This window comes from Bos indicus x Bos taurus, chromosome 3 (assembly GCF_003369695.1).
Source record: "Bos indicus x Bos taurus breed Angus x Brahman F1 hybrid chromosome 3, Bos_hybrid_MaternalHap_v2.0, whole genome shotgun sequence".
Taxonomy (NCBI): Eukaryota; Metazoa; Chordata; class Mammalia; order Artiodactyla; family Bovidae; genus Bos; species Bos indicus x Bos taurus.
Window position 1 is genome coordinate 97,494,498 of NC_040078.1, and position 15,769 is coordinate 97,510,266.

General features: G+C 44.1%; 1 protein-coding gene across 3 annotated transcripts in view; it reads left to right on the top strand.

The window, feature by feature from the left end:
* Positions 1 to 15,769, top strand: part of AGBL4 (ATP/GTP binding protein like 4) — a 1,469,133-nt gene that overhangs the window by 1,095,737 nt on the left and 357,627 nt on the right. For all 3 annotated transcript variants that reach the window (XM_027537317.1, XM_027537316.1, XM_027537319.1), the window contains one exon: positions 15,092 to 15,131. In XM_027537317.1, coding sequence (XP_027393118.1) covers positions 15,092 to 15,131 — 40 coding nt within the window. The remainder of the gene's footprint in view (positions 1 to 15,091; positions 15,132 to 15,769) is intronic.

Here is a 15,769-nt window from a genome sequence, read left to right on the forward strand (position 1 = left end):
CACTCTCCTCTTTCACTTTCATCAAGAGGCTTTTTAATTCCTCTTCACTTTCTGCCATAAGGGTGGTGTCATCTGCATATCTGAGGTTATTGATATTTCTCCTGGCAATCTTGATTCCAGCTTGTGCTTCTTTCAGCCCAGCGTTTCTCATGATGTACTCTGCATAGAAGTTAAATAAGCAGGGTGACAATATATAGCCTTGACGAACTCCTTTTCCTATTGGGAACCAGTCTGCTGTTCCATAGTTCTGCTGGTTCCAAATACAGCTCGGCTGATATGTCACTGCAGGACCTGGCTAATTCCTATCATCCACGACACCTCAAGGTCCCCTTTCTAAGGACTCTTACAAGAGATTTCCTCAGACTTCAAGTCAGAAACAATGGAGATGCTGTCATTCAGTTGTTTCATATGGGGTTTTGTTTTTATCCTTAGTATATACACTGGGTATTTAAAAACTGAGTTTTCCACTGTGCCTAGGTGGCTGAAAAGCTGAAAGTCAAATCTGTATCCCACCTTGGGCCAGTGATCAGAGTATCTAGGATGTGAATTCTGAGTTGTGACCTTATACCTCAATTGAGTTCAATCGCTCAGTCATGTCCGACTCTGCAATCCCATGACTGCAGCACACCAGGCTTCCCTGTCCATCACCAACTCTCAGAGCTTGCTCAAGTTCATGTCTGTTGAGCGGTGGTGCCATCCAACCATCTCATCCTCTGTTGTCCCCTTCTCCTCCTGCCTTCAATCTGTCCCAGGATCAGGGTCTTTTCCACTGAGTCAGTTTTTCACATCTGGTGGCCAAAGTATTGGAGTTTCAGCTTCAACATCAGTCCTTCCAATGAATATTCAGGACTGATTTCCTTTAGAATTGACTGCTTTGATCTTCCAGTCCAAGGGACTCTCAAGAGTCTTTTCCAACAGCATAGTTCAAAAGCATCAGTTTTTCAGCACTCAGCTTTCTTTATAGTCCAATTCTCACATTCATACATGACTACTGAAAAAACTATAACTTTGACTGGATGGACCTTTGTTGGCAAAGTAATGTCTCTGCTTTTTAATATGTTATCTAAGTTGATCATAGCTTTTCTTCCAAGGAACAAGCATCTTTTAGTTTCATCATGGCTGCAGTCATCATCTACAGTGATTTCAGAGGCCCAAAAAGTAAAGTCTCTCACTGTTTCCATTGTTTCCCATCAATTTGCCATGAAGTGATGGGACCAGATGCCATGATCTTAGTTTTCTGAATGTTGAGCTTTAAGCCAACTTTTTCACTCTCCTCTTTCACTTTCATCATGGGGTTCTTTAGTTCCTCTTCACTTTCTGCCATAAGGGTGGTGTCATCTGCATATCTCAGGTTATTGATATTTCTCCTGGCAATCTTGATTCTAGCTTGTGCTTCATCCATCCTGGCATTTCTCATCAGGTACTCTGCATATAACTTAAATAAGCAGGGTGACAATATACAGCCTTGATGTACTCCTTTCCCAATTTAGAACCAGTCTGTTGTTCCATGTCCAGTTCTAACTGTTGCTTCTTGACCTGCATACAGATTTCTCAGGAGGCAGGTAAGGTAGTCTGGTATTCCAGTCTCTTGAAGAATTTTCAACAGTTTGTTGTGACCCACACAGTAGAGACTTTGGCATAGCCAATAAAGCAGAAGTAGATATTTTTCTGGAACTCTCTTGCTTTTTTGATGATCCAGTGGATGTTGGCAATTTGATCTCTGGTTCCTCTACCTTTTCTAAATCCAGCTTGAACATCTGGAAGTTCATGGTTCACGTATTGCTGAAGCCTGGCTTGGAGAATTTTGAACATTACTTTGCTAGAGTGGGAGATGAGTGCAATTGTGTGATAGTTTGAACATTCTTTGGCATTGCCTTTCTTTGGGATTGGAATGAGTACTGACCTTTTCCAGTCCTGTGGCCACTGCTGAGTTTTCCACATTTGCTGGCATATTGAGTTCAGCACTTTCACAGCATAATCCTTTAGGATTTGAAAAGCTCAACTGGAATTCCATCACCTCCACTAGTTTTGTTCCTAGTGATGCTTCCTAAGGCCCACTTAACTTCATATTCCAGGATGTCTGTCTCTAGGTCAGTGATCACACCATTGTGGTTATCTGGGTCCTGAAGATCTTATTTGTACAGTTCTGTGTATTCTTGCCACCTCTTCTTAATATCTTCTGCTTCTGTTAGGTCCATACCATTTTTGTCCTTTATTGTGCCCATCTTTGCATGAAATATTCCCTTGGTATCTCTAATTATTTTGAAGAGATCTCTAGTCTTTCCCATTCTATTATTTTCCTCTATTTCCTTGCATTGATCACTGAGGAAGGCTTTCTCATCTCTCCTTGCAATTCTTTGGAACTCTACGTTCAATTGGGTATATCTTTCCTTTTCTCCTTTGCCTTTAGCTTCTTTGCTTTCCTCAGCGATTTGTAATGCCTTCTTATACAACCATTTTGCCTTTTTGCATTTTTATTGGTGATGGTCTTGATCAGTGTGATGAACCTTCGTCCATAGTTCTTCAGGCACTCTGTCTATCAGATCTAATCCCTTGAATCTATTTGTCACTTCTACTGTATAATTGTAAGGGATTTGATTTAGGTCATACCTGGATGGTCTAGTGGTTTTCCCTACTTTCTTCAATTTAAGTCTGAATTTGGCAATAAGGAGTTCATGATCTGAACCACAGTCAGCTCCGTTTTGTTTTTGCTGATTGTGTAGAGCTTCTCCATCTTTGGCTGCAAAGAATACGATAAATCTGAATATAATCTTGCACCTGGCATCATCTAATTTCTCCTTATTTTTCTATTCCTCCATGTCTTTTTTGTATGTGTTTGAATTTTGTTTGATTCTCTTCTTGTAAACATCTTCCATTATTGGGGATCAGTGTTATATATTCAATAACAAAATATGTAAAGGAACAAACAGAATATAGCATTTCAAAGAGATGCCCTAGAAGTCTTAAAAACTGGATGTCAAATGTAAAGAGACTCATTAGTTCCTAGGGACAAAGGGAAGCAGAGCCTATGGCCAACTCAGATTCCTGTGCCATTCTTTTTTAAAATTGGCCTCACTGTCTCAATGAGAAGTAATTTACTACTAGTACTACTAAGTTGCTTCAGTCATGTCCAACTCTGTGCGACCCCATAGACAGCAGTCCACCAGGCTCCACCATCCCTGGGATTCTCCAGGCAAGAACACTGGAGTGGGTTGCCGTTTCCTTCTCCAATGTGTGAAAGGGAAAAGTGAAAGGGAAGTCGCTTAGTATTGTGTGACTCTTAACGACCCCATGGACTGCAGCCTACCAGGCTCCTCTGTCCATGGGATTTTCCAGGCAAGAGTACTGGCGTGGGTTGCCATTGCCTTCTCCGGAGAAGTAACTTACTTGTTTCTAATCTTTAAGGGCCATTTCAATTACCACCTCTTGAAGGAAATCCTCCTGATAATGCCTCAATTAAAACCAGTTGAATCAAATAGACATAATGATATTAGAACTCAAAACAAGTTCTTAACCAAATTCACCCCTGCCTCCATACCCTCGCCTCACTGTCTTATTTTCCTTAAGAGTTTCTTTTTCCCCCTCTGAGCATCTGTGCTCTTTTAGGCATGAATGGGATACAGACATCCCTTTTCTCTGTTGAAGGAGGCACACAAGCAAATAGTGCAGAACTATGTTTTTTGGGGGCTCCAAAATCACTGCAGATGGTGACTGCAGCCATGAAATTAAAAGATGCTTACTCCTTGGAAGGAAAGTTATGACCAACCTAGATAGCATATTCAAAAGCAGAGACATTACTTTGCCAACAAAGGTCCGTCTAGTCAGGGCTGTGGTTTTTCCAGTGGTCATGTATGGATGTGAGAGTTGGACTGTGAAGAAGGCTGAGCGCTGAAGAATTGATGCTTTTGAACTGTGATGTTGGAGAAGACTCTTGAGAGTCCCTTGAATTGCAAAGAGATCCAACCAGTCCATTCTAAAGGAGATCAGCCCTGAGATTTCTTTGGAAGGAATGATGCTAAAGCTGAAACTACAGTACTTTGGCCACCTCACGCGAAGAGTTGACTCATTGGAAAAGACTCTGATGCTGGGAGGGATTGGGGGCAGGAGGAGAAGGGGACTACAGAGGATGAGATGGCTGGATGGCATCACCGACTCGATGGACGTGAGTTTGAGTGAACTCCGGGAGTTGGTGATGGACAGGGAGGCCTGGCGTGCTGCGATTCATGGGGTCACAAAGAGTCAGACAAAGAGCAACTGAATTGAACTGAACTGAACTGATGTGGTGGGTGACTCTGAGCAGCTCCCTCCCCCTCTATAGGCTCAGTTTACTTTTCTTTGAAATAAGGTAGTTGTGCCAAATGATCTCCAAAGCCCCTTGCTCTGACTTTCCAAGAGGCTGTGTTGTGGGGTAGCCTCACTCACGTGGGATCATGGTGACCTTCAAGATAAAGAATAATCTGAAGGATCAGCTGAAAGCTGAAAAGGCTTATCTTTTAAACTCTAAAGTTTGATTTTTACAAAAGAAAAGTTGTAACTTAAAACATATAAAAAGAGAACTTATCAGATATGTAACTTTGTCTGATAATAAGCCAAAACATCACATCTGTAACAAACTTCCTCAGGTCCTAATCAGGTACAGCGAGAACACTCAACATAGAAAATACTCAACTCTAATCTTGGAGGAGAAAGCAAGGGGAGGAGTTGGAGGTAGGGGAGGTAGAGGTGGAATGAAAAATGAGACTGATATGTAAATAGCTGACTGCAGTTTGCATGGGTGTGCATGTTCAGTCATGTCCAACTCTTTGCGACCCCATGGGCTATAGCCTGCCAGGCTACTCTGTCTGTGGGATTTTCCAGGCAAGAATACTGGGATAGGTTGCCAAGATCCTACTCCAGGAGATCTTCCCGACTCAGGGGATCAATTGAACCTGTATCTCTTCTGTCTCCTGCCTAACCCTAACTGTAACAAGAGACTCAGTTAAATCACTGCTTAGACGCTCTGAGCCCATAGGTGCCCCGGGTGGGCGTCTGCCAGTCATGCAGGCATCCTCTCCAGCCCTGAGCTGCACCATCACTTTAGGTGCCATGTCTGTTCTTCCAGGTTCCCACATGGCCTCATGTTACCGGAGCAAAGGGTAGGGAAGAAGCAGTCTGTCTTGGCCTAAAATCTTCTGACTCACGACTGGAACAGCCTTCCTCTCACTGTTTGCTGATGCGTGGGTCTTTCCTCTAGAGCTGGGAGGGTGGGGTCTTCTAGCACAAGCCCCCATCTGACTCGCTGGGGTTTTAGGATGGGATATGTATCATTTCTCTCCAGCAGGAATAAGAGTTTCAACTGTTTATCTAGCCCTCTTCAAAAACCTGGTCTAGCCTTCCACATATGATTTTTAACACATTTAAACAGAGTCCACTCTTCCAGGAAAGCTCAACTCTGTCCTTTCTGTCTTAGAGTTTAGCATATAATGGGAATGACATTGATCAAATATAAATACAGGTAAATATAGAATTTCAAACTGTGAACACTGAAGGAAAAATACAGAACATCATGCTTAAGTGGAAGCTCCTCCCACCCTCCTGTGTGCAGAGGCTGTTCGGTTGTAGAGTGTGGCCGGCCACCAAGGCTCCTACTGCTCCTCTGTATAGAAACTTGGGGACACCAAAAGCATTTCTCATACCCCAATGCTCTCACAGCTACATGGGCGTAGTCTTCAGAGACCAACAGCATGGGTTCGAATCTAGGTTTCTCCAATAGCAGCTATGACCTTGAGCAAGTAATGTAACCTCTTGACCTTCAGCTTCTTCATTTATATAAATGGGTAACAATGCAGTGCTGGCCTCAGAAGGTGGTAAGGATTGGCACAGAGTAAATGCTCAGCAAATGCAGTTGCTACGGCCTCTGCTGCCACTAATCTGCTTCCAGAATGCCTCTGCACTTTCATATGCTCTTCTCCATTTCCACTTGCCCTGCTTTTGTGCAGGCTGCCAGAGGCTGAACTCAAATGCTCCTTTAAGCTGCCCTGGGGATGAAAGCCACTTGCGTGCCTGGCTTTTCCAATAACAGGAAGCTACAGAAGCAGAAACTACTCAGTGAAATATATTGAAGCAATCCCACTTGTGCAACCCTAGCTTTTGTCTGCTGCCCCACTCAGCTTCCCACTGAATTTAACCCCTCGTCATGAGATTCTATTTCAGCCGTGAGTGATGTTCGCTCTCTCCCTGAGTAAAAGGCTAATGCATTTTTTATTATCCTGATGGGAGTAGGTGCACAAAAGGGCAGCGGAGACTCAGCCATTGCTCAGGTTCCTGTAGAAGGTAGTGGAGTTGGTGGATGCTTACGAGAGGCATCCAGCCATTAGCCATTGGGTTGGGTGAGGTTTGAGGAATACTTTGAACCCTGGTCACGTACCTTTCCACATGTTTTTCTTTGAAGCACTTACCATAACTGACATTAATTCATATTATATGATTATTTGCTGTATATGTCTGTCTTCTCCACCTCACTATTAGCTATATATGTCTGTCTTCTCCACTTCACTGTTAGCTGTCTCTTTGAAGACAGGGGCTGTGTCTTTCTTGGCCTCTTGTCAGCAGTATGCCTGGTATATAGTAGATGCTTCATGGCCATTTATTAAATTGATGAATAAACAAATGAAGAGTCAAAGAGTGAAGTCCCAGTATGATCAGGGAAGCTGTGCCACACATCACTTGTTCAGCATGAGGAGAAGTAGAAAGGGAACCATGTCAAGGGCAGAAGGCAGGTTCGGGGATGGGTGAGATGGTGGCGTACAGAAGGGTCAGGCAAGTAGATGGCCAGCATCCCACTTCAGTGGGATGTGGGCCTGAGATCCATGCCTTAGACAGTGCTTTGCAGACTTTCATAATCCCTGCACCTTTTCCTCAAAGAGGTGACTGGCTCTCCCCACCTCTTCCTCCTGCCACATCTTCTACATGTGAGCTGACCCATGTGATTAGACCTACCTTTGTTGTCTGAAGACTGGTTCTGAAAATAATAGGTAACTTTTTGTTTGTTCTCCAAATATGTTAAGATATAAAAACTGCTTTTTCAAATGACACCTAGAGCTTGTGGAGATTTGTCATCTGCCCTTGAATGCTAAGCTAAGAAGTCTAGTATTTATGAGGAATGCAACCAGGATTATTAAATTATCCTAAGAAAGGATCAAATTTAACTTTAGAGTGATTAGTCCTGCAGCCAGCATGCAGCCTAGACTGGAATAGGAGAGATCAGAAGTGGTGAGTTTAGGGAGAGGTGAGCGCTACGTGAAATGCTTTCTAGGGAGCAGGCTCTTCTTAGGGTAAGGCAGGGAGGGGGCCTGAGAGCCCTAGAAAATGACTCTGGCTGCGTGAAGGGGAGAACAGGACAGGAAGTGGATTACAAGGAAAAGAGGGTTCTGAGCCACGAAACCAACTGTGTGCCCATGCTCCTGCGACCTCCCCTTTCTGGAGAGTGTGGATTCGCAAGTCCTCCCCACGTTGGCTGGCTTCTGGAGTGCCAGAAAAATGCACAGAGATTACTGGTGCTCTTATTTAAATTATCTCCAGCCTATGCCAAGACAGACTGACTTTTCCCCCAAATAGCTATCCTGCACGAAATGCAAAAAGCAAAACAGAACACATAATCAGTGCCTATTCTCTTCCACCAAGCAGAACCTCACACATGAAGCCAGTCCCTGAGCTCCTGGAACATCATGTCCCCTTCTCATTCTGAGAAGTAATTGCAATGCAGTTCGTGACCAAAATGAAAAGTCCGTTTTTAAACGTAGCCTCATAATTACCCATCCAGCTGAAGAAGGCCAGATACTCTGTGGTTTAATCCCTAGGTCCCCATGGCAGAAATAGGGTTTTGAGGAAAATTATGGGGCCAACATGTGCACGTCTTTTGGGAGGGAAGGGGATAAAGCTAAAGACTTTCTCTGATGATCAGCTCAGTAGGACCTTCTCTCTAGTCAGCATCCTGGTAGCCGGTAAGCAGCAGATATTTAATGAGTATCACGTATCGGTCAGGCGCCGGGCTAGTCCCTGAGAGGAGTGCACTAGTGATAACATAGCCCTGCCCTCGGGGAGATCACACAGGGGAGAAGACGGAGAAGTAAGCAGGCCAGGAGGGGCACCGTGATGGTGCTTCTGTGGGGAAGGTCAGGGGGCTAAGGACAAGATCCAGCCCAGCCTTGGCAGGTCAATAAAGCCTTTACAGAAGAGGTGGCGTGTGAGTGGAGAGCTGAACCAGTAGGGGTTAGCCAGGCAAAGCAGGTTGGGTAACAGACTGTGGTTCTGCACAGAGAGAACAAAGGCCTAGAGGTGAGAGCATAGCAAGTTTGGGGAACTGGAAGTGGCTTCTCATGGTCAGAGCTCAGAGTCTGATGGAATGGGAGACAGAAGGCAGGAGCTGGGCCATAGACACCCTCCAACGGCAACTAAAGGGTTAAACTCTATTCTGTAGTAGTCCTGGTGAATTTTAAGGTGTGATTCCAGAAAGTTCACACCAGCTGCAGCAGCAATGTGCAAAACTCAATCAGGGAGACCAGTTAAGAGGCTGCTGTAAAAGGCTAAGGTACCAGAGAGTGAGAAGCCCAAAGCCTCAGCCTGAAGTCGGGCACAGCTGGAGCAGCCCTCAGAAATCCTAGCTTCCAACCTTTGTGCTTCCCACTCTACCTGTTGGCACCTCCAAGTCCCTAACCCCACACCACTCTGCCGCCACCCCGAATGATTCTTCTTCTTTCTCTCAGCTTCTTTCCTGTTAAACTCCTGGAGCTTGGTCTATACTCTTTTTATGAATGGGATACCTAATTGACAGCTAGCTTAAGTAAACATGCCTAGATAACACAGCTTAAAGATGATAGAATCAGGATTCATAATGTTTGTCTGATTTTGAGTTTGAAGTTCTTTCTACAAAATCCTTTGTGTAACTGCGATGAGAGGGGCTTCAGATGTGAAGAATATCTTTCAGGTTGGTTATTGCCTGCTGCCTCCTGTGACAGAATAACCAAGTAGTTTTCCACTAATGTCTTACTAATACCACCTTCCCTGAAAAAAAGGACTAGAAACAAAGTCACAGTAGTACGAACTAAAATTATTTATAGCGATAAATATATGTGAGTCAATCCTGAGGAAATCAACCCTGAATATTCACTGGAAGGACTGATGCTTAAATTGAAGCTCTAGTACTTTGGCCACCTGATGTGAAGAGCCTACTCATTGGAAAAGACCCTGATGCTGGGAAAGATTGAGGGCAGAAGGAGAAGGGGATGACAGAGGATGAGATGGTTGGATGCATCACGGACTCAATGGGCATGAGTTTGAGCAAACTCTGGGAGTTAGTGATGGACAGGGAAGCCTGGCGTGCTGCAGTCCATGGGGTCTCAAAGAGTTGGACATGACTGAATGACTGAACAACAATATGTGACTTACATTCTTATAATTCAAAATAAAGGCTCAGCCTGGGACGAAAAATAAGGCTGCACAAGATTAAGACATGCTTCATTTTTTATATATAAATATGACCTTGTTAAATAGACACAAACAAAGAAGATGACAAAAAATACACCAAATGATAATGATGCTTCTCTTTCAGTGATGAGATTTCATTTACTTTTACTTTCTGAATTTTCTGGAAATTTGGAAAATGACCAAAATAAGCATGTGTTGTTTTTATTATTGCAAACATTTTAAAGATAGATTCTTCAATGTAGGACAACAATAGTTTTTATTGAGAATAATTGAATCCACAAAAGATCCACAATGTTTGGCTGAGGTCTCCAGTTGACCCATCTTTCAGTACTTTTTACCCTGGGAGCTGTCAACTGTGACCAGAGATGAAGGGACACTGCATTGGCAAAACAGGTCCCACTGGATCAGTTGGGAATATGGATAATTCCTGGGGCACACATGCTGTGTGTGCTCCTTTAGCAGCCGCTGTGGATGCCCCTGGCATCGTTGGTCCCACCAGACTCAGAGATCGTCCCTGTGGACTTTGGGGCCTTCGGCTCGCATGGTCTCTTTGGAGTCTTGACTGGTGTCATCTGCCACACACTGGTTGAGCACAGAAGTGGGTTTCTTCTGAATGTTTCTGAGGCACCACTCTTACCAAGAAAGGCTGGATGCAGGGCCATACTCAGTCAGGAGTCTGCACAGCACCTCCTAACTGATCCAACCCTGGCATACCCACACTCCTCCAGGAGTCCACGGAATACCATCTAGATGTACCTGGACACATTTCCCTTGGTGTAGGTGTAGAATTCCTTTGTCTGAGGAGGAATGCCCCCCTACTCCTCCGCACACACATACATACACAGAGCACCACTCGCTCTTGAAGGGCCTGCCTTCCTGAGACGGTAGCTTATGGTTGGCTTGTGGTCCAGCTGCACAGCCCTCAGCCAGCAGGCCCTGTCAGTCTACCAAACCTGCTGTCTAGCTATGTTTCGCCAACTAATATTGCATTTTCTACCATCCAGACAGGTAGGTAATGTATCATCTCCATGTAAAAGGTCCTTGTGTCTCTCAGTTGGTAACTAATTAAAATAATTTGGTCATTCTTTATTCCACCATGCTCCCCTCTTATATAATTAATTTATATTATTGGTCAAATTCCACAAGTCAGTTGCCTATTTTAATAAATGCCAGTTTCCTTTGGTGAACCTAAATACGAGGCGCACTTTTGTGATGAAAATTTCCTCTTCCATTGTATTCCTTTCATTCTGCAAAGACTTTGAGGAAATTATTTGGATATTTTAGTATCTTAGGTTAAAACTGTTGCACAGTGATTCTTGAACATATACTTTTGTTTTTGTTTGCATATAGGACATGCAGACTGCAATCCTGTCTTAAGAGCTACCTGTTAAAACAGTAGTCTACACTTATCTTCTTGGACCACTAGGTGGTGTGCACATATGTCTGAGAACTGTAGGTTAAAGGGGCTCCTCACCAGGTTAGAGTCAATTCATCACCTCTGGAGGGGCACAGACAGTAGAAGCTGTAGGGGTCTAGGAGAAACAGTGATCCTGTGCATGGGAGTAAAGGAAGGAAGATTTCCAGGGGAGGTGGATAGATAATAATATTGCTGCAGAGATGGTGGGAGAAAAATCATAAAGGTAGGAAACCCCAAAGCCATGACAGAGGGAAAGTCCTTTAGAGGAAAGGGCATGCTTACTTTCCATGCTGACAAATCTCTCAGGAGTGTTGCAGAGGGAATAATGGAATAGTTGAATCATTTGAACTAGATGACATCAAGCATTCCTTTCAGCCTTTGTGCTGGGCACTGGAAATATACAGATGAAATGACATAGTCTTGTCTTCAAACAAGGACCTCATGAGAGAAACAGAGAAGGAAACCAATAATTAAGACAGGGCATGATACAAAAGGGAGGTTTTACAAGATGCATTGAAGGAATACAGTATGAAATCTTCTGTTCTAAGTAAAGGAGAGGAAGGGGTTAGGTTGGGAGTTGACGTGCAAAGAAGACCTCATGGTGGTCTTGAGACATGAGGAAGGAGCTCCATGAAGATCTCAGATTAGTTTAGAGAGACTAGGACGAGCAAAGGCACAGGGGTTTGAAAGGATAATGTGGATTCCAGGAATGGTTCAGCTGAGTTTAGCATGCTCACTGAGGGCTACTGTGTGCCAGAGACTGAATAATAGATGTTCCGGGCCCTTAAGATTTCCCTCAGCTTGTGAGGAACACGTACAAGCACTGAAAATGGCAGTGTGTGAAGGCAGCTTAAAATCTGTTCTCTTTTAAATCCTATCATTTGAGCCCCAGGAATTCTCAGAGAACTCTCTACACCAGAAGAGGGAGCCCGCAAGCACAGTGCCCATTTGCTTTTTACTCAGAGTCACTGCCAGTATTTCCGTCTCACTCATTCTCTTTAAAGGTGTGAAGTTTAAGACCAGAGACACACAGTACCTTATCCAAGACCACAGAGAGGAGTTAGGACACAAGGCCAGGTCCATCTGTGTTCCTCTCAGGTTTTCTTCCCTTTTTCCCTGCTAGACCCTGGATACTGAATCGCCATTTAGAAATGAGAATTAGACACTTTTCATGTAAACAGATCTCTTTCACTAAGGGTGATTGTCACAAAACCAAGCTTATGGAAAAATGGAAGAACACGTTGTATTCTTTCCTCATGCATGAGGGAAGGGCCAAGCCTGCTGCTGGCCTTGGCAAAGGCAGCTTGAGCCGATTGTACTACTAGCCTGGTTCCATGTTTGGGAAAGAAGGCAGCCTGGCTCCAGCATTCCTTCCAGCTCTCATGTGTGGGTGTGTGTTTCATTTCAGCGTGAGGATATGTGCTCACAATAGGTCAGTGACATCTTGGAGTTGCATTGTTTGCTTGAAAATGTCAACTGGAATGAGTTATGAGCTGGCAGGAAAACAGGGATGTGTGATTGAGAAGACCCTGAAAGGATACAGACCTGCTTTTAGGGCCCTGAGCAATCATTAAAGCAAGGGGTAGAGAGACCTTAAAGAGGTTCTGACCAGGACAGATGAAATGTAGATGGAAGAGGAGGGGATCACAAGGGCCAGGAGACTTCAGACCAGGTCTTATAAGGCAAGGATGAAAGAACTGGGAGTATTTAACCAGGAGAGAAGATGACACAGATCTTCTTCAGATCTCCAAACTTGTCACAGGCCAAAGCAACAATGATTTTATAAGGAAACAGCTTTTAACTCTGCTCAAAATGGGGCAATTTAGGGGCACAGGTTCAATCCCTGGTCGGGGAAGGCTAACATCTCATGCTCTGTAGCCAAAAGAATTTTTTTTAATTTAATTGTTAAGAAATGAGTTCCCTATCAGGAAAGGGGATAAAACAGAAGCTGTTTATACAACTGGTGGGGACATTGCAGAGGAAATTCCCATCCTAGTGACAGGTCAGACTAGATGACCTTTAAGCTCTGGTATCAATAATTCTATGAAAAGGGATGAGGCAGCTTTTATAAACCAAGGGTCATGAGATCTATAATAATAACAAAGCCTCAATACAAAAATAGCTCTTTTTATTAAGCATCTATTAATTGGCAGCATCATGTGGAGTGATTTACCATGTGCAGTATCTTATTTTGAACCATCAAGCCAGGATTAGAACTGACTGAATTCTGGCTCTCTTATTTAACGAAGATGTGGTCTCAGGCAGATAATTTCTCCTATCTGAATCCCACATCCCTCTGTTGTACAGTAGGAGCCCTGCAGGTTTGCCAAGAGTGTGAGCAGAAATGACACATCAGCGTGCCTGGTCTTGTGCCTGGTCCTTTGCCAGGCCTATATTTGTACTCAAAAAATGTTGCTGCTTTCTCCTTTCTGCTGAAGCAGAATTTCAGGGAGCCATTCTAGGGGAGAGGCAAGATAAAGAGGGAAATGCAGGTGTGGTGAAATATGCCAAGGGACCCACTGGATAAACAGATAATCAGAAGCTCCTGCAGTGTGTATCCTGAAGCAATGGTTCTCAAAGTGAAGTTTGTTAAAACCCCTTTTTAAGAAAAAAAAATACATATTAATGAAAACTGCTATTAATGGAAAATCAAGTGTAGGAAAGAGTCAGAGGTTGACAGAGGCTTAAGGAATCCTGACTTAAGTCTTACAGTGTGGAGATTCCTTAAAAACCTGGAATTAGAACTGCCATACTACCCAGCAATCCCACTGCTGGGCATACACACCGAGGAAACCAGAATTGAAAGAGACACGTGTACCCCAATGTTCCCTGCAGCACTGTTTACAATAGCTAAGACATGGAAGCAACCTAGATGTCCTTTGGCAGAAGAATGGATAAGAAAGCTGTGGTACATATACACAAGGGAGTATTATTCAGTTATTGAAAAGAATGCATTTGAATCAGTTCTAATGAGGTGGATGAAACAGGAGCCTATTATACAGAGTGAAGTAAGTTAGAAAGAAAAATACCAATATGGTATATTAACGCATATATATGGAATTTAGAAAGATTGTAACAATGACTCTATATGCAAGACAGCAAAAGAGACACAGATGTAAAGAACAGACTTTTGGACTCTGTGGGAGAAGGCGAGGGTGGGATGATTTGAGAGAACAACACTGAAACATGTATATTATCATATGTGAAATAGATCACCAGTCCAGGTTTGATGCATGAGACAGGGCGCTCAGGGCTGGTGCACTGGGACCTTAAGGGATGGGATGGGGAGGGAGGTGGGAGGGAGGTTCAGGATGGGGGACACGTGTACACCCATGGCTGATCCATGTCAATGTATGGCAAAAACCACTACAATATTGTAATTAGCCTCCAATTTAAATAAATTAACTTTAAAAAAACAAGTCTTTAAGAGAGTTACTTACCACTGCCCCATCCTCAGCCTCCAATGCCTTCTTCTCCACCCTCAGTTTGCCATGACATCCAGTTCAGGACTGAGCTTCCCCATAGGTGTGGTGTGATGGGGGTGGGGTAAGCCTACTGAGATGTTGATCACTTCAGCCCTTAGGGTCAGGGCCAGTTGCCTCCAATCATAAGTGGCTTCATCTAGTGCCTAATGTACCTGACAGATATTATTTTCTATGAATGTTGCATGGCACAAAGAGATGAGGATTCAGTTAGAGAAGGAATGGTTTCATCATCAGTAACGGAAACTATCATAGCATTGTTGAGCAGAGTTAATAAATAAACCAGCCCTCGGGAGTATCATGGTTAGAAAGGAGGCTGACAGTGACTAAGGCCAAGGCAAAGAGGGTTGCCAGGATATCAGGCACTTAACCAGGATAGCCAGTGTGAGCAGGGAGAAATCTAAGGCTGCCTGGTCCAGAGGGATGAGCCTTGGCTGGGAGTCTGGAAAGGGACTTTCTTTGTGGCTATAGGTAAGCCACATTCCTCTCAGGGCATCATTTTCCCTTAGTATAGATGAATTTGACAGCTCTGACCGGAAAGGCCATCCATCCCTCCTGGTCTCTAGGACGCACGGCCTCTCTGCGGAACCATGTTCCCATCACCTTCTCCACAGCGTGCCCTGCTCTGCATGTCTGAACATCCCCCTTGCGTGTCCACCCTGACCCCTAAGCAACAAGTTTGACTCTGGCTTAACTCAGTTGTCTCACAATGTGTTTTCCTTTGCAGCAACAGCGGCAGCTTGATCTCCTGACGATAACCAGCCCCGGTGAGTAGATGTGGCCATTCTGCTTTGTCTTTTCCCTTGTTTCCCAGAGCAATGCCTGGTTGCTTATCCCAATGCAATTTGTGTCCTGTTCCTTTGGCTCCCTGATTCAACAGCAGAATTCCTGCATCAGGAATGATCCTTCTCCCCACTGTCCTCTACCCCACAGGCAGTTTCTTTTCTCTTCCCCAGCTCTGTGCTGCCTTCTCTTGACTCTGCATATGGCGGGGTGATACTATGATGTTGCTGCATATTCCAGGGCCAAGTTCTCCCCAGATCCCTCAGTGGATCTAAATGTTAAGGAAGTGTCTTAGTCTCCCGAGAAATGTTAAAATCATGGTGAATGGGGAAGCTGCCTTGTAAACGGCATGAAATGAAGGGAAGACAGCTCATGAAGAAAAGCCAGTCTGGGCAAGTGATCAGGTTTGGTCTCCTGTGACCTTTGTCACTCACCTTTAGGAAGGACAAGTCCTCCAAAAAAGCTGTGGCCCTTGGATTAAAAAGTTCTTCCTTCCCCCAAGACTGGCATCTAGCTTGGAGAGAAGTTGAGCATTTAGTCCATCAGAAGGTATTTTATTTTGATTTGGGACCTTGAGGCAAAACTGCCCAACAAGAGATGCTGTTCTCTCTTGGAATCCGAA